At 34.7% G+C, this 21,255-nt stretch overlaps 2 protein-coding genes across 3 annotated transcripts in view; one reads left to right on the top strand and one right to left on the bottom strand.

Annotated features, from left to right (window-relative positions):
- Window positions 1–14,496, top strand: part of Kap-alpha3 (karyopherin alpha3) — a 53,448-nt gene extending 38,952 nt beyond the window's left edge. The window contains exons 7-10 of one of the 2 annotated variants that reach the window (XM_083112727.1): window positions 1,370–1,474; window positions 2,537–2,771; window positions 8,185–8,276; window positions 12,733–14,496. In XM_083112727.1, the coding sequence (XP_082968853.1) occupies window positions 1,370–1,474; window positions 2,537–2,771; window positions 8,185–8,276; window positions 12,733–12,828 (528 nt within the window). In that variant the 3' untranslated portion in view covers window positions 12,829–14,496. The remainder of the gene's footprint in view (window positions 1–1,369; window positions 1,475–2,536; window positions 2,772–8,184; window positions 8,277–12,732) is intronic. The other variant, XM_083112726.1, reaches the window with a different exon arrangement.
- The window catches only part of LOC145979564 (uncharacterized), a 420,647-nt gene that overhangs the window by 173,764 nt on the left and 225,628 nt on the right, over window positions 1–21,255 (bottom strand). The window lies entirely within an intron of this gene.

Genomic DNA, 21,255 nt, shown 5'->3' with positions numbered 1-21,255 from the left:
TCAGAAGATTGTGGTTGTGTTTAACATTATTTCATCATTAGTTTATGCTTGTGTGAAACTATTCCATCGGAAAGTAGCGTTTTCACACTAATATTATTTTCTATAGTAAATACAGATTATACATTCTTGATATTTTTTACGTGATTCTGTGGACAATAGATAGGATTTTCTGGTCCTATTTTGTTAATTTTGTCACAAAAATAGAGAGTGATTATTGTCATGTATCTTATTACCCCAAATATGAAAAGCAAATGGGCTAATAAGATACATGATGTCTATTACCCTTGCTTTGGGCAATAATCAATAACACTTTGATTTCTCGTCATGGCAAGCAGAAGTCATCTCATGAAGATCAAGAAGATAGTGAAACAGATATTATTATGTCAGAACGATACTATGGCATCAGCTGGTATGTGGGACGAGTTACTAAAGTTCAAGAAGACAGCTGCATAATCAAGTTCCTCAAAGAATCTTTGGGTATTTTTAATTGGCTTTCATATGACGACATACAAAGTGTACATAAAGATTTTATCTTGTGTGGCCCTGTATCTTTAAACTGAAACGGATCATTTACTTTAAGCTGCTCAGACCTAGTTACAATCAAAACACTATATGCAGAGAAGAAAAAGGACATTACAAAGTCGCAAATATGATTTACTTTGTTAATTTACCATAAAACCTATTAGAAATATGTATTTGACGATGTCAGTTGCTTTCACTTTGAAAATATAGAGCTGTATCAAAACTTTTGCCATTACATTTATTTTCTAGCATTTTCCTTCCTTTGTAGTAAACAATATATATAAAAAAAACATATGCACCAAAATTTTATGGGTAAATAAGATACATATGTTGAGTGTATCTTTTTACTCCAGCCAGTTTGATAGAATGCATTAAAATACACAGCTCGTTTCTTATTACCCCTGTTGGGGTAATAAGGTGGAAAAAAATTGTCAATTATTGTATAATTTTTGTGTGCTCGTTTTATTGCACAGTTGAGCTCATTATTTTTTCTGTGTACATTGGGTTACCAACTATGCAAGAAAACATTATCAATGCTAGAAATTTAAAATTGTTGGCCATGTTCATTTTTCATGTTTCTTGTTCCCCCACTCTCCCCTACTTTGATTTGTTACAGTTTTCAAGTATGGGAATTCGAAAGGGTATTGGCATATTTCAAAGTGGTATCTAGTCAGCCCAAAATAATATGTTAAACATGAACAGGCGTCATGATGTTCCTGGTTTTTAAAGAAATGTTTTTTTCTGATCGTAATGCATGTTGTCCTTGGCTTGAAGATGTAAGGGAATATACATGTGTATTTAGTTTTGTCATTGAACATCTAATCGACGCTTTTCTTTTCCGTTGCAGGAAGCTGTGTGGTTTCTTTCCAACATCACAGCAGGCAATCAGCAGCAAGTCCAGGCTGTTATCGATGCAGGTTTAGTCCCAAAAGTTATTCAACATTTAAGTCGGGTGAGTTTTGGCATATTTTCACACTACTACCTATTGTTGACCCATGTGTAATGCTCGACTCCTTTCCCGTCACTGATGAAAAACCCATGTGGTTTGAAAAATCAGATGGTTGTTAATCGAAGGTAGCGTATAATGCATGTATGTGTATAACATGCACCCTGGTTTTGAAAACACTAAGTTGCTGACCGGCAGTTTATTAAGATTTAAAAACACTTTACATGTAACGTTTCAATCCTGTATCAGGGTCTTCCTCAGACTAAGACCTAAACTAGTTTTTAGTTTAGTAAAGTGTTTTTAAATCTTAATGAATTGCCTTGGTCAGCAACTTAGTGTTTTTAATATGGAAACAAGGCCTAATTATATTACTTGCTTTTGATAGGGAAAAGCAGCAATAAATTATATCTTGTAGTATATAACATGCAGCACAATTTAGGTTCAAGAAATTATTTTCTTACTCATCTTGCTGCATATCCAGCAGCAATGTAATTATGTTATAAATATGCTGGGCTTGGGGTCTCACCGAATCCACAACTCTGAAATGGTTTGTAAAAATGCAGCTCAACATTTTTACATAGTCTAAAGTATTCTAGAAATTAACAAGATACCTAATTTTCATTATTTTTGCAACAAAATTGTTGGAATAAACTGGATATTGTGATTAAATTATCATCATCTGTGGTATACTTCCAGCGTAAAGAATATGCAGTGGAACCTTAATTTTTATTATTTTCTGGAGACTAAGATGAAAAAATGAGGGAAAATGTAAAAATGGGGGTTCCACTGTAAATATATAGATTTACACGTGACCTTAATAAATATAAAATATGTGCCACAAAGAAACCAGAAGAAACAAACAAATAAAGTTCTGGCTTGCACTGGAACCTTGTTTTAAGCGCTTCAATGGAACAAGGTGAAAAGAAAATAAAAATCTGTGAACAAAAAATTGGGGTCCCACGGTTTTTATTATGATGTTGGCTGGCACAAGGGATAAACTATGCTCTAATAAATTTTTAATTTCATGCTCATACTTTGATTGCATTAATATATTAATTTATTTTACAGGGTGAATTCCAAACTCAGAAAGAAGCTGCATGGGCAATTAGTAACCTTACCATTAGTGGAAATAACGAACAAGTTGCCTATTTAATCCAAGAAGGTGTGATTCCTCCATTTTGTAATTTATTGAACTGTAAAGATACCCAGGTTATTCAAGTGGTGCTAGATGGCATTAACAATATTTTGAAAATGGCAGGACATCGAATAGTGGCTCTCGCCAACATGATAGAGGAGTGTGGAGGTAATGTTTTTATTCTTAACCTTAGTTTTCATTGCATCATTTAAATGTTGCCTCATATGTATATATTACTTTGTATGGGACAATTCCATTGTGACGTGTGTAACATTCAGACAAATTTACATTCATTAGAAGTAATTTTCTTAGCACCATCAAATATGTAACTCAATTCATGTAATTTCATTTTCCTTGATGAAAGTTATAAGTAGGGCTAGGATTTTGATGACCTAAGACATGCAAGAAAATGCCCTATAAACTAGAAAGAAATTCAAATTACAAATTAACATTACAGTATCTATCACATGTTCATTGCGTATGGTACTACAAGTAAGAAAGTTCATTTTTTGTCATCTTTTACACTTTAAGTGCAACGAAAATCATATGCAAATTTTCAAAAGCGAATGATTGTCGGTTGTCAGACAAGAGGAGCGTACTTGAAATAAACAATATCACTAGCTGTTAAGTCACTTTCAATTCCATGGAGTGCAAATTGCTTCCCTGACAAAATGTCTGATACAGAACAGAAAACTTTGTACCCCTTGTTTTTTTAACAATAATCCGTCTGGCGACAATGAGGGGGAAATCACATTGTTTGAGCTGAATTGTTACACAACAGCTTGTATCAACAATACTGCACAGGATTTCTTTGTTTCTTCAAACACAGTCGTTCAGAACTGAGCTGAAGGCAATGAGACGAGTCTGGAACCTCTCATTTTGAAAGGGTTACATTTGCGTGTAAAATGTCCTTTCTTTCACCAAAATGTAGAAAAATGCATAAGATTACTTTAAAGGCCGAAAAATGACTTAAACGGTTTAAAGAGTTTAAAAAATGACCTTTACTTTAAAAAGGGTAAAAAAATGCAAAAAAATTCCTCGAGTAAAACACGTTCCTATCTACTTATGCAATGTTTCTGCCTTACCAAAAAAAAAAAAAAAGATGCATTTGCATCAAAATCCTAGCCCTAGTTATTTCATTTCAGAATATTCCTTCCCCAACTTAATTTTCAGCTACAGAAAATAACATTTTTTGTAATTCTGACGGTTGTGACACTTCTGAGACTTGACTTTACGAGACCTTCCTCAGTCTTTCAGAAAACTCTGTGAAATATATGGGTTTACTGAAACAATTTCATTTTATTTTCACAAAACAAACTTTACTCGACATTTAGATGCTTCTAGTTTCTAAAAATATTACTACACACTTTTTTCATAAACATTTTTTGTCTGCGACTGGTGTAACATCATGCACGTGTAGCATTATGGAACAATGCAAAGCCTATTAGAATTATCATAATTAGATTCTGCAAACTAAGGTTTGTTCAGAATTTAAGTAGAATACTTCAAAGCTTAGATATAGGAACAATAAATGAGACAATTAGAACAAAATTAGAATTCATTTAGTTTTCGTATGATATAATACTGTATCATAATGAAACTAAATTAAATGCAAACGCCACACAAAATTTCACATCTACTATAAAAAGTAATAGGTTTGAAACAATGTTATTTAAAAGTTATGAAACCAATGTTTGTATTAATAATTCCAAATTCTACATATGTAATTTCATATGTAATAAGTAGAGGCACATATTTTTTGTAAATATGAAAGCAAAATTTTGGTACAAAAACAGTCAATTTTGGATTCAAAAGCGGTAAGTAAAATGAAATTTCACTGTTATAGCGGTGAAAGAGTGCCATATAAAATGACCTTTTGGTTTTAAAAAATGTGAATATAATCCCAAATTTGATTTAAAAACTGCACTATTACAAAAAATAAACTTATCCCTTCTAATAGCACATTAAATCATTACCAGAATATTAAGCTTATTTCTGTATAAAGGAGTCCATTTTTGCTTCTCAAATATTTACAGCAGCATTAATCAATTTTCCGTGAATTGCATAACTCACAGGATACTTCACAAAGTGTCGTGTCGGCATATAAACGATAAATTTCATGTTTAAAAGTTTATTTCTCATTTTGCAGTTCATTTCGCATCATTTCGTGACAAAACAGGGTAGGAAAATGCACCTCACACCTTTCAGAAACATGAAAAATTAACATTAGAATGTGTTATTAAACATTTCGTGTTTTTGTCAAAAACGAAATATGCATGCCTCTAGTAATAAGTGATACTTTCAATATAAATACATTAACCTTGTTTGTCCACTTTCACAAGGAGTGGCTCTACTGTTCTTTTTCTTTCATTTTTTAGTGCCTATTAGTGTAAAATATGACTGAAAAAAAATACTTGTGCATTATGTGCAATAATCTAATTTTCACAAATGTTCTTGTAATCAGACATGGTATAGATGTACAAAGAGTAGTGTACTTATTCTTGGGCCCAGATAGTTATGCACTAGAATGAAAAACACCTTACCATTTTTTTAAATATTTGTTTTCCTTTATTTACCACAAAAACCCTACATGTAAACAGATATTTGTTCTTTTTTTTGTCTCCTATGATTTATCAAGTATTGATGTACTAAATGTAAAAGTTGCAGTTCTGAATTCCTCCACACACACTTCTCTCATTTACACTGCTCTTTTATAAGTGAAAAAAATTACATTCCTTTAGATCACGATTGCAAATCTCAAATTTTCAATCTTGAAACTCCTTTTTTTTGGCAAGAATATTTTTGTACTCTGAAAAACACGCTCTACTTCACATTATACAGGGTGGTCACAAAGTGGGCATACCCCCCCCCCCCCCCTCCTGTATTTTCGACACTACGGTGGTTATGGCTGAATGCTTGATATGAATACATACCTGATGGTTTAATTGTCCGGAACATCGGTATGGAGACAGTCTTTTTCGTAGCATGGTTGAACTGTGCGCCATATTTTGGCACACTTTGCAATGCAAGTGTGAATAAGACCTTTTTCCGGGCAGTGACGTTCCCCTCAGTACGTTCTGAAGGACCTCCCAAGTCCCAGAGGTGGTTAATCAGTGACACGGGTATGTGTTCATATCAAGTAATCTGACTATTACCACCGTAGTGTCGAAAATAAAGGGACACCCACTTTGTGACCACCCTGTACAATTGAACAATATTTTAAGGCAACAATGGCACGTCAAGTTCAAGGTCATCTATAGACTCTCCGTTGCACAGTTGTTGTATCTCCCAAAATGAGTACTGGTTGAGTGTTCCTGCGAGGACAACAAAAGAAAGTCTTTAATTCCTTGTTTTGTAATAGAAAGTGGAGGATAAACAGCAGTGATGGAAGGAAATAGAAAGTTTCTTTTATGAAGAAGGCAATCGCCAATGCACAAACTTAAATTACAATTGTATTAGTGTTTTTTTGCTTCTAAAGTATCAAGCCGTTTTATAACAGAAAACTTATGAGATTAATTTATGCAAAATGTATAACTATCGTGGCCTTACTAATCACACTTCTTGTGATCCATAGACTTGATCATTTCTCTTTGTTCAACTGAAACACATATTTTCTTCAATTATGCAACATTCAAAATGGACATTTATGATTTTTACCAAATTCCTCCCAGATGCTGGACATAAGGCTAAAAGCATAGGACATATCAGGGGAAAATGAGTGTCTGGTAACCCTACACGTGTGTGCACTGCTCGTTCAAGTCAAACCAAAACTTCCAAATTTTAAGAAGAATGGAACACACCCAGATGTAAACAAAAAAGATTTACTTACACAAGACCATTTTCTTGTTGCCACATGGAGTGCTAACAACATGGGCAGTGTGAGTCTCTTACAAAACAAAATGGCAGACAAGCCTCTGAATGCAAACCTGAAACAGTGTAGCTATGAAATTTATTTCAGTAAAGGCATGCATATTTCGTTTTTGACGAAAACAAGAAATGTGAAATAACACATTGTAATGCTAATTTTTCATGTTTGTGAAAGGTGTGAAGTGCATTTTCCTACCCTGTTTTGTCACGAAATGAACTGCAAAATCCGAAATAGACCCTTAAACATGAAATTTTAGAGTTTATTTATTGCCACGACACTTTCTGAAGTGAGAATTATCCTGTGAGTTACCCAATTTACGGAAAATTGATTAATTCTGCTGTAAATATTTGAGAAGCAAAAGTGGAACCCTTTATACAGGAATAAACTTAATATTCTGATAACAACATAAATGTGTTAGTAGAAGGGATTTGTTTATTTTGTGTAGTAAGAGCAGTTTTGAAATCAAATTTAGGGTTATAATCACAATTTTAAAACCAAAATGTAATTTTATATACAGCTTTTTCACCGCTATAACAGCAAAATTTTATTTTACTTACCGCTTTTAAACCCAAAATTGACTGTTTTTGTACCGAAATTTTGCTTTTTTCTTTACCAAAAATATCAGTGTAGATGTGAAACAGAGAAATTCGCAGAAGGCCTAAAGCACAGGATGGCGATGGGACTCTTAGCCACAGTAAAACCTAGGTGCTGTTATTGTCAAAATCTGCATTTTTATTTTAGAGCATTTTTTGCTCCAAATACATACATCAGAAATCATGACTTCAGTGTGTTGTTTAACTCGCATTGTAATTGCATAACTTCAGTAGCAAGATTCATAAGTTTGTTGTAACCATTAACAAAATATATGTAAGTCAGATAAACTAAATATAACCTTGAATGAAGTTAATTATATTTCCCCATTTAACAACTTATTAGGTGATAAAGTTTATTCAACCAAATCAACAAGCAACTTGACTTTGTACTTTTGCAACTATGAATGTTTGATTTTTGCATTTAAAGTTCAAAATATGCTGATTTTTTTTAAAAAAATGGAAAATTGCACAATGTGCCAAATTTGCATATTTCACAATTTTATGGGCATCAGAAATGTGATTAGGATGTATCATTGCACGTACATAAACAACTTCTGGTGCAATAATATTTTTTTCAGTCTTACCATAATTACAAAATATCAAATTCACTTGCAATTACTGGCCAATTGCGTACCCGTTGATAGTTACCATCCCTGTTTATCTTCTAAGGTGAAAGTACATTTTATTCCACTTCTCATTTTATGTGCTTGTGGATATTACTATACAGGGTGAGCATAAAGTCTTCCCCTGATTATGATTTTTTTACGTTGCACCTCCTTTTTTAGTTCACCAGTTCCTGATATGCAAACTCTTCAGACACGAATACAGGATGCTATAGAGACTGTGACGAAAGAGATGTTGGCAAAGACATGGAGAGAAATTGAGTATCGCCTAGACGTTCTAAGGGCAACAAAGGGAGCACATGTCGAAGTTTACTCATAACAAAACATTATGAGTTAAGCTACCATTTCCAACAAACCTCATATCTGTATCTAGCATAGTTCTTTAGCAATAAAAGTTTGTAATCAGGGAAAGACTTTATGCTCACCCTGTACTTTCTGTGTACCTACAAAAATACCCTTTTCTTCTGCTGTTACTAATGGCACTTTCTATTTTTCAGGATTAGACAAAATTGAGGCTCTTCAAAACCATGAAAATGAGGAAATTTACAAGTTAGCTTATGTTATAATAGAACAGTATTTTTCGGAAGACGTAAGTACAATTTGTTTATACTTCCTTCTTCTGTTTCGGGATGGTATAGTTAAAGATTTTGCCATAGGTATTGGAAATTAATCACTGATACAGGTCAATGCTTTCTGGAGTCTGGATGTTTCGTAGGGCCCACAAAAATACCACGTGACATTGTTGCAGTCTTAATATCCTGGAAATTATGCAAAATGCATATATTTTTTTCCTCTTTTCTCGACAGCGTTATGGGGAGAAATGGATTCTGTGATTAATTGATTTTTCATGTGACAAAATGAATATTTTAAAGCTAAACTAAGTAACCCCTTTAGCTTTCTTTAACCTGAATAGCTTTCTTTAACCTGAACTCTTTCTAGCTTTACAGTATGTTTGGCAACATGTGGTGCACCCAACACTCATTTGTTTCGTCCCACGAACAACATTTGGTGCCTTGTGACTCGAAAATGCTTGATCTCAGTCGAAGAAAATTCAACTGATTCGCTGTTTCCCAGCCGCCAGTTGGAGTTGAGTTCAGTATAGCGCTCAGGTGGTAATTTTAATCGTGAATTGCAGACAAGTGAAATAGCGTAAGCATAAAATCAAGTGAAACCAGGGTGGGCTCATTAGATGTTTTGGTAAGAGTAGTGGCACAGTAAGCCAGATACCAACTTTGAGCTTTGGTTGAGCCTGCATTAAATGCTTACATTTCTCCAGGGTACATGGTATTTGCATCTGGTTAGGAGCTCCTGCCAATATAAGCAGGTAAAAAAGGTAAAGTGCTCCCCTGTGCATAGCATGATGCCATGAAGACGTATAGGGGGTGTGGGGGTAATGCCTTCCAGATAGTCAGACACGTTACCGACTGAGCCACCGCAGCACCTTCAAATTTTATCACGTTATTTAGTAGGACAGAGCTGATACCAGTTTGAACCGATAACCCATACTGGTACCAATACTGATGCTTAAAAATTGTAACAATTAAGACTTGTCCAAGATATTGATTAATATTAGTGGTTGAATATTCCACTCCAATTAAAAACATAAATTTACCAGTTTTGTTATAGAATATTAAAAAATTTCATCAAAATATAAAAAGAAATCCTGTTATGTAATCAAGGTTTTGATACCCAGTGGAGGGGCAAGTGGTTTGGATTACACTTTAAACTGTAGGTAAAGTAAAAAAGTAAAGTGCTCCCCTGTGCTTTGCACCATGCTATGAAGGCATATAAGGGGTGTGGAGTTAGGACCCCACACTTCCTTGATCACAGCCGAAGATGGGGGTGATGTGATCAGCACCATGCCCCTGGCTGCCTTTAGCCCCCTCCCCCCCAGTTTCCTCCAGGTACCCACTTTATACAATGCTGTGTGGCACTGGAGCTGCTTGAACATGTGGAAAAAATCCTGGTTCTTCCCCTCCTTGGATCGAACCTGGGTCTCTCGCATCGTAGTCAGATGCCCTAACAACTGAGCTACCGCGACACTTAAGCTCTCGATTAGCCTTTCTGTGCATAAAGTGGACTTAAAAGCACAACTCTTAAACAAAATACAGTTTTTCACATAATATTCGTACAAAATATAAGGAAACTTAAAATTGTGCATTACTTCCAGGATAATTTGACTCCACCAAAGGGGTCAAGTGGCTTTTTGTGGACCCCGTGAACAATCCAAATGCCGGAAAAGTATCAATAAATAAAATTGAACCAGTGTTTTCCAGTGCCGATACCACTGTATTCAGATCGAGCCAGCGATAATATTTAGATAACAACGCTTACATGCAAAGTTGCGTTTAAATTTATGAGTAAATATACAGCTTATTTCAGGGTTTATTGACAAATTTAAAATTTCTCTTAACAGTGAAATTTATTGTCAAGTGCATTTCTACTGCTAAAACAGGAGATATATTATAAAGCTTTAATAATTAGAAGTTGTATCATTAAAAGTTAACAATTTTTGGTCTTTTTTTCACTTTGAATGTACAAGGTGTCCTGGTGTTGTGCAACCAGGGGTACTTGATAAGAAGTAAGTGCCACATATATCAACCCTGAAACAACAGACAGTTGTTTTACACCTGTTTTTTTTGTTTTTTTTTTAAATTAGTTTCAATTTAGGCTAAACTGATACTTGTACAGATGCTGATAATCTTTTAACAATTCACTAATGATGATGCTTGAAAATTGTAACAAAAGTTGTTGACAATATTCTTTAATACAGACCATACTTTGAAGTGCCGTAACTTCTTGCAGAGTGGCATGAAAAAAAAACAAAAAAAAAACAGATGGCTTATTTTGTAACACAAACACACTTTAATATCGGTTTTCCATTGTGTAATCAACTTGCATGCCAGCAGCGTCAATTCAGGCCTGTAATCGCAAAGACACATTTTCACATGCTTTTGCACACAGTTCATGAGGAACAGCAGTAAATTCCTCAGTAATCACATCCTTCAGGTCCTGTAGGGTGTTGATGTTGCGGGAATAAATGTTATCCTTTAAATACCCCCACAGGTATTTAAGTCTGGTGGGGTGAGGCCAGGAGAGTGGGCATTCAATTGACCCGCCACGTCCGATCCAACGTCCGGTGAATGCCTGGTCCAACCAATTCCGTACAATTGTGGCATAATGAGGGGGAGCTCCATCCTGCTGCCACCACAACTGATCAAAGTGGTGTGTCTGTTGGAGTAAAGGGTAAACAGTGTCCCTAATGAGCTTCAGGTAATTCTCACCATTGACGCCATCTTCAAAGAAGAAAGGGCCAATGGCACCTTGGTACGTAACACCTCCCCAGACCATGACACTGGGTCTTTTATCATCGTACTCGACTACCACATTTGGATTCGAATGAAGCCAGTAAACACAATTATGTCTGTTTACACTACCGGACAGGTGAAATTTGGCTTCATCAGTCCACACGACACACTGTTCCAACGGTGGGTCCTCTTCCAACTTGGTAAGCCACTCTTCAGCAAACTGCAGGGGGCGATCAGGATCATCTTTAGAGCATTGCAATATGACACTTGTGCTACATGTTACAAGTTAAACCCGTCAGAAAATGCACTTCCGCCAGAAGTTATGGTGATTCAAAGTGTGTTCTACTATTTATGGGCCAGCCGGTATTAGTGGGTGAATATTCCGCTCTAAGTGTAAGCATCAATTGACCAGTTTTACCTTAGTTTTTCAAGAATTGCATCAGAATGTTAATCTAGCTATTACATAATCACAAAATACAGTTTTTTCACATAATGTTGGTGCAAAATCAATGGAAACTTCGAAGTTTGTGTAACTTCCATTTTAGTGGACCTCAGAATGATTCTAATACCAGTCAAGTGTTAGGTGGTATTAGTAAATAAAATTAAAACTGATAATTTCGAATCCCAGTATCACCGGTACTGGGCTGATCTTCAAGATGTAGTGGTTAGCCCAGTGTTCTACTTCATCACTCATTCTCATTTTTGAGGTTATCCAAAATTTAAAAAAAAGTGGCACTTAATAACAAAAATCAAACCACTGGAATTGACTTAGCCCCTATTGTTGTTGGCTCAACTCTAGATAAGAAGGGAAGAAAAATGTGTGTGCATATTAATATCTTACCACATGTAAATTCCCATAACATGAATGAATTTGTAACACATTAAAACATTATTTTAAAGTTTTCGAGCATGTCCTGTTTTCGTACATTTTGACACACAAAACTGAAGGTTCAGGGGGAAAAACCAACAAAGTCAACATTCGTCAAACTCCAAAAGTGAAATTTTAATTGCAAAACGTTACTAAACACATGGCCATGAATTTAGGCCGGTGGAAGAAGTTGGCGCTGTTGCCATGTCTGAGCACAACCCTGTGTGTTTGGAGGTTTAGGAATGAAAGATCTCGTAGAGTTGGTCTTTGTAATCCATGTGATACAAAGTGACAATATTTGCTCGAAGTGTCAAAGATGCAGCACAGTGTCCCCCCCTCGCTTTGCTTTTCCCATATGTGGCACGAGCAATTCTTCCCAGCCGCCTATTTTCATGGCCATGTGTTTTAGACATGTAAATGAAAATGTTCAAAAGGTATATGATTCGATAAATGGTAGTTTCAGATGTATGAAATAAAAGAAATCATGTTGTAAGGTCCAGTACAGCATTAACATGGAATGAAATGACACCACTACCTTGCTTACGAATATTTGCTTGGATTTTTTCCTTGGACCCTTCATCTGAATTTGATTTTCCTGTACTTTAGAGCGACCACAAGGAAAAAACCTTGGACATAAAGTCCCTGTGCAGCTTTCCCTTCTTCTGGTCAGCTCGGGTCGTAAGGAAGCATGGTTCGCTCTCCACCTCCCCTCCCCACGAGAGTACGGTGCACAGGAGTTGCGGGTCTGCGCAGGTTGTTTTGCTTGTGTTTCTGCTATAGTCTTCTAGTCTTCAGCAGAAAAAGCATCATCATATTTTTTTAATACATTTCCTCCAGTTCATGTAGATTTTGTTCTTCCATTCTTGCAGGTAGAAGATGATCCAAACTTAGTACCACAGACAACAGACGGAGGCTTCCAGTTTGACCCAAACACTAGCATACCAAGCGACGGTTTCAAGTTTTGATTTTCTTCCAACATGGCTGCCTCGCTAAGCTGTGCAGACTGTGACAAGATAGGCCTTAACCAAAGCACTTTAAGATTCTCACTGAAGGTGCGGGAAGTGGCAGTTGACCTACAGTGCTACTGTGTAGTGCAAAGAGTGATGGGATACATTCAAGTTATATGCTACTCACACTGCGAAGAAATGTATGGGGAGTATTGACGTACAATGGTGGCTAAACTGTGTTTTATATCTTCGGAGAGATATAGAAAATTTACAATTGTAGTGTGTTGTTGACCATCTTCTTAAGGATTTGTTCCTGTGAAATAATAGGAGGCATTTGTTAAATAAAATAAAAGGACATTATAACAGCAGGTGCAAATCTTGTTACAATTATTAATGGGTTGGACAAAAAAAAATGTTCTCAGCTAAGGTATTCTGTTTTGATTGAACATGTGATAGACCTTTCTGTATGGTGGAACTACCTGTAACAGATGATTCGCTCATTAAAATAGTGTTCTCTGAAATGTACTTGATTAGAAGTCTCAGTAGTCGCATACTAGTCACTACAGTGTTTCATGGAGTGTTCAAAAAGAGTTTCTTTTTTGAAAATGCTATGTTCTCATTTTTTTTTAAGTGTTAAAAAAAGATATGCAACCTCAGATGTGTTTGCTATTGGTATTTCGATTCAACATAGTGAAAGCAAAAAGTGTTAAAGCATCTATCTAAACAATTGATTAATTGCTCTGTTTTCTACTCCTCTCATGTAAAAAAATAAGGTAAATAACTTGTATGCAATAATCCTGTTGCGTTTTTTAAAATTACTTTATGAAATCACTCTCTGCCAGTCATTTTTCATTCTGATTGGGATACATATCTTGGTCTGTTACAGTTTTATATATTCATATAAACGATGGTCAATATATTACATACAGAAATTTTCTGTGCCTGTAATTTTGTTCCGTGAAGTAAACTGTTACAGGAGTCGTGTGGTAGCTCAGAATTTGAAATTTAACACCATAGCATAAGAAGAAACTGTATCGATAACTTCCACACTTATTTTACATGGTTTCATGTAGGGAGTTTTACTTATAATGAAGGAGTTAAAATATACATATTAAAAAATAGTTGTAAAGGTGACATTTTTTATAAAAGAAGCTGTCATTTTGTATGACATTGCATCATGACGTTTGATATCTTTTTCAACTTTATTTTTTTTTATTTACAAGGTTTAAAACACATAGATACTCTTCAGTTGAGATGGTAACAGCACAATATTTTTTTTTGTGTTAGTCCAAAGTCCAATCGGAGCAGCAGGTCGAGAGAAGCGGATACCTTAGAAGAAAAAAAAAAAGAGAAAATTTGAATGGGTACATTATTAGTTTCCAATGCGTAGAGCCAAAAGACTGTTATTTAAGTGCATGTGCTTGAACTTTTGTTAAGTTAGATATCCCAGGGTTTTTTTTATATATCTTTGATGAATTAATTCTCAGAGAAAGGCATTGTCAACTAAATTTTATCTTGTGAAATACAAAATTCATAAAAATGTAAGAAGTATTTCTCATTTTTAGATATAAAGGGGGTCTGTGTGTGTCTTTTTTTAAAATATTGAAGTCTGTTTTTATAAGCTTCCTGTTAAGTTTAATGTGCTTATCAATGGTAAATATGAGATTAAAACAGTTATAGTATTGCACTGTTAAGTCTGGAACAGCCTAATGGTGTAAAAGGTAAAAATTGTAGTAACTGCAGCTATGTATGTTTGTATTATGTGTTTACATGTGACGTTTTTGATGAAATTTACAGTTCTTTGGTGATATAGCAGAAGTAGCAATTGGATTTTTATTGTGTTAATTTTGCATTAACAAAATTTTATCATTAATTGTTGCACTCAAAAAAATGATTAAAAAATCACCTTAGTGCTGTCAAATTATACATATTTGGAGACAAACCTGAAAAAAAAAAGTAGACTTGCTGGAATATAGTACTACTTGAGTTGTATTTGTCAAAAAAAGTCCCAAAGAATCCTGTTGCAGATTTCAAAGAAATGACATCATCAATATGCCTTCCAGTGGCATATTGACCCATGTTACCTAAATTTTTCATGTGCAGTAGCACCTCGATTTTACGTTTGTTCAGGGGACCAAGCCAAAAAACTTAAAATGCAGGAAAATGTGAAATTGAGGAAAATTTTGTAACATTTTGCTATGTTGCGACCATCAGGATTGAATGTATAATGCGGGAATATAAAATTGGGGTTCCACTGTACTATATAGAAATTGCCGGAAAATTTAAGGTTGTCAGATTTCTGTTTTTGTTTTTCTTGCATACCTGCGTTGGTGTTTTATTTCTCTTATATCTAATTAATAGAGCCCGGAAGTTTGGCAAAATGCCTCTTTTTATCTACTGCATGTATTGATAATTTTTTTCAGGGTATTCGTTTTTTATGTTGTTTCGAATGTTTTAGAACCCTTTTCATTTTGCCTATTTGGGACCCCACTGCCTATTTTTAATTATAATGCCTTTTTTTGCCTTTTTCAATGAAATTTGACCATTTTTTTAAAAAAATATGTTGGCATTTACTTTTCTTCCGTTTATTATGTGAATAATTTTCGCCTTATTTAAGTAATATTGAACTCATGCATGTTTCAACATTGCTGAAGGAGAAAAGTGTGAGAAAAAAGTATTTTATGATGAGTTCGGATACTGCCTTTCGGTTAACATTTCCTTGTGCATGATTGACTGCTGAAGTGGATAGGTTGATTTCGAACACAAAGAAGATATTTCTGAAATCTCCCTCTCGAACCCGAACATTTCAGGAAGTTACGCCTGAGCTTAGTTTACCTCCGCAACCAGTCTTGACAAGATGGGGAACCTTGATATCAGCAGCTATATATTATGCTAACCTTGAAAAAATCAGTGAGGTGATCGATGCTCTTCCAGAAAATGAAGCGGCTTCAATTCGTGAAGTGAAAAACTCCTGTGCTATTCAGAACTGAAGAATGAACTGTCGTTTATTTTTGCACATTATGGTGCATTGCCAGAGACAATTACAATTATAGCATCCATGAAAATCTTAGAGGAATCTATGCAGCAGATGATGGAAGTGCCAGGAGAAAAGGGGTCAGCTGTTGCGGAGAAGTGCAAACGGGTAGTGAGTGCAAATAAGGACTTGAAACAATTGAAAACAATTTGTGATATTCTAAAAGGTGAAAATGCTGTTACCAAAATGAGTCCAGCTACATTAGCTTGTTTTATGTATGCTCCAATAACTTCTGTCGAAGTAGAAAGATCATTTTTTATTATGAGAAATATTCTCTGACAGACGACTATCAATGAATGTTGAGAACTTAAAAAACACCTTGTAGTTATGTGCAATCAAGACGGAGAAAATTGAAATGCTCTTTTGCCAGAAATTATAGATAAAAGTAAGCGACTTCCAAATGTGCCTTTTTTCGGTTTATTTTGCCTTTTTTTTTCATTTTTAGTGCCTATTTTCCACATTATAAATGCCTTTTTGCCTGCCTATTTTAACGAAAATAAATGCCTGAACTTCCGGGCTCCACTAATTAATATACAATAGGGATGGGCTGATATGAAATTTTGACCGATACAAATAAAGTACCGATATAAAATTTGCCGATACTGATAACAGATATTCTACCCATCAAATATAAAATTCCAAATGGTCCTTGAAGTACCTAAATGGTGCATTAACCTTAATAAATTGTGTTTCAAGGCAAATACATTTGCAAATGAAGTTGCATATTTAGACATTTCCTTTGTTAGAAAGTAGCACTTGGAGATTATCCATAAAAAATATAATGGCAGAATTTTGCACTAAACTAAAATATATTTATTGATATATCGGATCGGTAAAATAATTGGTAATTTTACTTATATACCTATATCGGCTGATACCGATAAGAGTACCGATTAATTGGTCCCATTCCTAATATACAATAAATAGAATTGTTGCGGTACACCAAGTCAAATTTTCAGAATATACCACAAATGGCTGCATTACATGTTTTGATGGTGGCCATATTTATGATGTGATTTCTCCAAAATCCACAATGGGATTCTGTGGGACTTTTGTGACAATACAACACAAGTAATAATAATAATAACCTGTGGGTCTTCAGACCGTAAGGGCCTTGGCCTATCTCCCGACTGCCAGTCTTCCGCCCACAATCCTACCTAGACGTGTGGAGTTCTTCAATCAGTAATGAGGCGACGCGTGGTCAGCATGTTGAACCTCCAGCCATTAGTAGTACTACATATTCCAGTAAGTTTCATTTAATTTTTTTCAACGTTCAGGTTGACTTCTAATTTGGCTGCACTGTGCACCTTGTGAGACCAATCTTCAGTGTCAGAAACAAGTCTAAATATAACACATGAATTACTTAATGTTTATCCACGTTTCACAGTTGGATACAGTAGTTTTTTCTGATTAATTCCAAAGATGCCATCTGCTCGAGATGCCGTACCCGTTGTGAATGAAGGCAGTGAGCCTTCGAAATTAATTTGAAATAACTATCCAATTGTGCAACATGGAAAAACTAAATTTGTCATAAGTAGAGAGGCATGCAAATTTCGTTTTTGACGAAAACACGAAATATGAAATAACATGTTGTAATATTCATTTTTCATATTTATGAAAGGTGTAAGGTGCATTTTCCTACCCTATTTTGTCACGAAATAATGCAGAATGAACTGCAAAATGCGAAATATGCTCTTAAACACGAAATTTACCGTTTATATACCGACGCGACACTTTCTGAAGTATCCTGTGAGTTATGCAATTCACGGAAAATTGATTAATTCTGCTGCAAATATTTGAGAAGCAAAAATGAACCCCTTTACACAGGAATAAACTTAATACTCTGGTAACTACATAAATGTGCTATTAGAAGGGATAAGTTTATTTTGTGTAATAAGTGGTTTTTAAATCAAATTAAGGATTATATTCACAATTTTAAAACCAACATGTCATTTTATTAAGCACTTTTGATCTGATTATTCACCGCTATAACGCTGAAATTTTATTTTATTTACCGCTTTTGAACCCGAAATAGACTGTTTTTGTACCAAAATTTTGCTTTTTTATTTACCAAAAATATTTGCCTCGACTCCTACGTAATACATAAACTTCGTTTACCGCATCTATCATGAATAACATATGAAGTTCTCACACAGGTGGATACCAGGTGCTCTTGCCTTTCTTAGGTACAAAATGGTCCTGGATAACTGCCAAAGAAGGGGGGGGGGGAGCAATAGGGAAGAATGATGTATTGCCCCCAAATATGCACTTTTTGTATGGTATTTAATAGCATAGGTATGTTCCAGCATAACAGATGCAACTATAGCACTCTTATGCTTTTGTTAGTGACCTATGTACATTCAATGTAAGAAAATTTTACTCTGAAACATATGTTCTTTAATGGTTCACGAAGTGGAGTTACTTGTAATGCATGTAACTTAGGTTGAACATAACATGTGTCATGCTTAGGAAAAATTAAGTTTTCTGTCAAATTAATGTGGTTTCATGCTCTAAACTTCAGACTGTAGAAGGCCATCATTTGGGATAGGAAGTTGATTAATAATCCTTTTTTTTTCTGGGCCTTGAGGATAGTAGTCCATTTTTCTTCAATTAGAACTAGAATACATTGTTTTTAGTTTGCATTTTCTGGCCTTTTTAGGTCATTTTGCAGTTTTTTGGTGGTTTTGTTGCATTTTTATAATTTTTGGTGTTCCTTCTTGCTCCTTTCCTGTTTCATGAATTTTAAATGTATTTCATATCTAAATTCCCTAACTTTGCCATTAATTGGAAATATGATCAACTTAAAAGCACAATATTATTTTAAACTGAAATCTTGGGCAAAGGATTAAATAATTGCGATAAATTTATTTTTCCTCCAGTCAACTAAATATATTTTGGATCAAGCCTACTTTGAGGTTCCTTGCTGGCCACTATTATCCCTTTAATCTGTGGTTTTAAAGTAAAAAAATATAATCTCGTGTATGCAAAACACCTATATTTTCAGATGCTGACTGACTACTTTATTGTTCAAGGTGCACTCAAAGAAGGTGAATGCCAGGAAACTACAAAAGCACTTAATTGCTTTTTTTCCCCTTGGTTGAAACTCCTAAGCAACAGATTTTATCGAATTATTCAATTACTCCCTTGTAATTTAAGAAGAAAAAATCATTTTAAAAAGAGTGAAAATTATTTTTAGGTCATTGTTTAATAAGTTAAAGGTCATTCATTCTATAGGTCAGTTAATTGAGATTTTTTCGGTCATCAATTTCCGAGCCCTAGTCATCATATGTACGGCAGGGCCTGGATTTTGATGACCTATAAATCTTTGAAAAATGACCCAAAAATTTGTACAAAACCCAATCTGCGTATTGAAAATAGTATATATATTCTAAGACAAACAATTTAACAATTGCTTCTTCACCTTGGTGTGTTGTACGGACTGTGAATAAGAAACTCGTCAATGTTGCATTTTGCGATATTCAGACAAAACAGAAATTGTTGAACTTCTTATGTTTCAGCATGCAATGATACATTTTTTTTAAAAAAAAAAATATCCAAAAATGATGCAAAATTTTAAAAAATGACCCAGAAAAATTACATTTCTCCAACCTGAGGAGGGTGTTCAGGATTTGTGTAGTAGTTAGCAATGTCTACGTTGCACCAGTTAAAAGATGAAATGTCATAAAAATCCGGGCCCTGTTCATTACCAATGGGAATGCCAAGATCCTTTAACCTTTAGCATCCAGATGGTCGATCTGGGAAACACGTGTGTATTTCCATTGAGGTCGGATGTTCTATATTTCTACCAGCAGTGCACGGCACCAATTAACGTGCCATTTCTTGAAAACTACACAAGATTTTTCAGTTCTGTCTTTTTTTATCTTTAGTATACAAGAAGATATGACATGCTCGAATTACAAAACAATATATCTATTGTTACTATTATTAACAATCAAAGTTTGGAAAAAGTCCTTATTTTTAGTTCGTTATCCTCATATTATTATGGGATAGATTTATAAAAGTGTATAACTTCTAAACTACTGCATCTTTTAAAAAAATAAATAAATTCTAAAGCAAGATTCAGTAAAAAGCAATATTTTAAGCAACATCTGACAGTTAAGTATTTGTCGGGGATGTGGGGGCCAGAGGCCTGATTGTCGAAATTTGCTCAGACCGTATCACATAGCAGCAATTAATTAGCCATTTCGTGAAAACTATACACTATATTTCAGTTCTGTCTTTTTTGTTCGTTAGTATACATCTAAAGGTACGTATATTCGAATTAAAAATAGTACATCCATTGTTATTAAAAAGTGCTGTTTGAAAAAGCCCTTTGTTTCCCTTTTGTTACTATGGGATAGAACGAGTAAAAATCAACATTTTGAGTAACAACTGACAAGGGTCCAGGTGCGATGGCCCAAAGTTCGAAGTTTTCTGTAAGCTCGCCTAATTTCTGAACACCACGATTTCAATTTTTTTTTTTCAAAGTTTCATGTGCGTTACATATCCTCATAGAGTGGTCTTTTGTCGTGCTTCCATCCAGCGTCCATAGGGCCTGTGCTAGAAGCGAAATTCCAGGCATTGTCCTAAAGCTGGCAACACTGCCGCTTCATACAATCTTGTTATTTTTTACTGCACGGTTGTGAGAATGTACCACTGCTACATACTACATTTTTTTTCATTCACTTCAGTCTATTGAGGGATCACATGGACCATTTTTTTAAAATTTAACTTTGTTCTTCTTCGTTTAACACTAATTATTGGGAGGCACAAAAGCCCTATCTTTAAGAAAGGAAACAAAATTAATTTCATCTCTCTATAACAAGTAGTTCTCGAACTAAGATTTTGTTGTACTTCGCAGCAAGTTCGAAAGACGTGCTTGAAAAAGCGATGGCCTCATACAGGCGTGAGAGGCTCCGGACGATATTTCCATTTTGCAAATGAATGAAAAGCTTGTAATGGATTCAACATAGGAACATCTATGGCAAAAGCTTATCTACACAGTTCTTTCAATGAACCATAGACTTGCCGATCGCATGATGCAGGTTTGCCAACCACATGATTCTTGATTGTTGAATCCGTACACACGCCATGCATGTTATTATTTACGATCAACAGTTTTTTTTATATTTTTTTTCATGCCAATGTCCACATTTTGCTGGAATGTACTTATATTAAAAGTAGCTGTCTCCCTCCAACTGGAAAGTAATGTCAGTTTAAAATATATTTCACGCATACAATGTGCTTAGTGTTTAGTTGTAATATTGTTATTTAGGAATAAGAGGTTGGAAAATGCACAATTTATAATGCATCATTTTCCAATGTATTAGTTATTTTTTTAGTGAAGCAAAATTTTGGCTGGGTAATTTTACTGAAATGATGAATAGAGGAATGCAAGATATGTTAACTCC

The sequence above is a fragment of the Lepisma saccharinum genome, chromosome 26, assembly GCF_977018435.1.
Source record: "Lepisma saccharinum chromosome 26, izLepSacc3.1, whole genome shotgun sequence".
NCBI lineage: Eukaryota > Metazoa > Arthropoda > Insecta > Zygentoma > Lepismatidae > Lepisma > Lepisma saccharinum.
The sequence above is the reverse complement of the archived record's forward strand: the minus strand, read 5'-3'. Positions and strand labels throughout refer to the sequence as shown.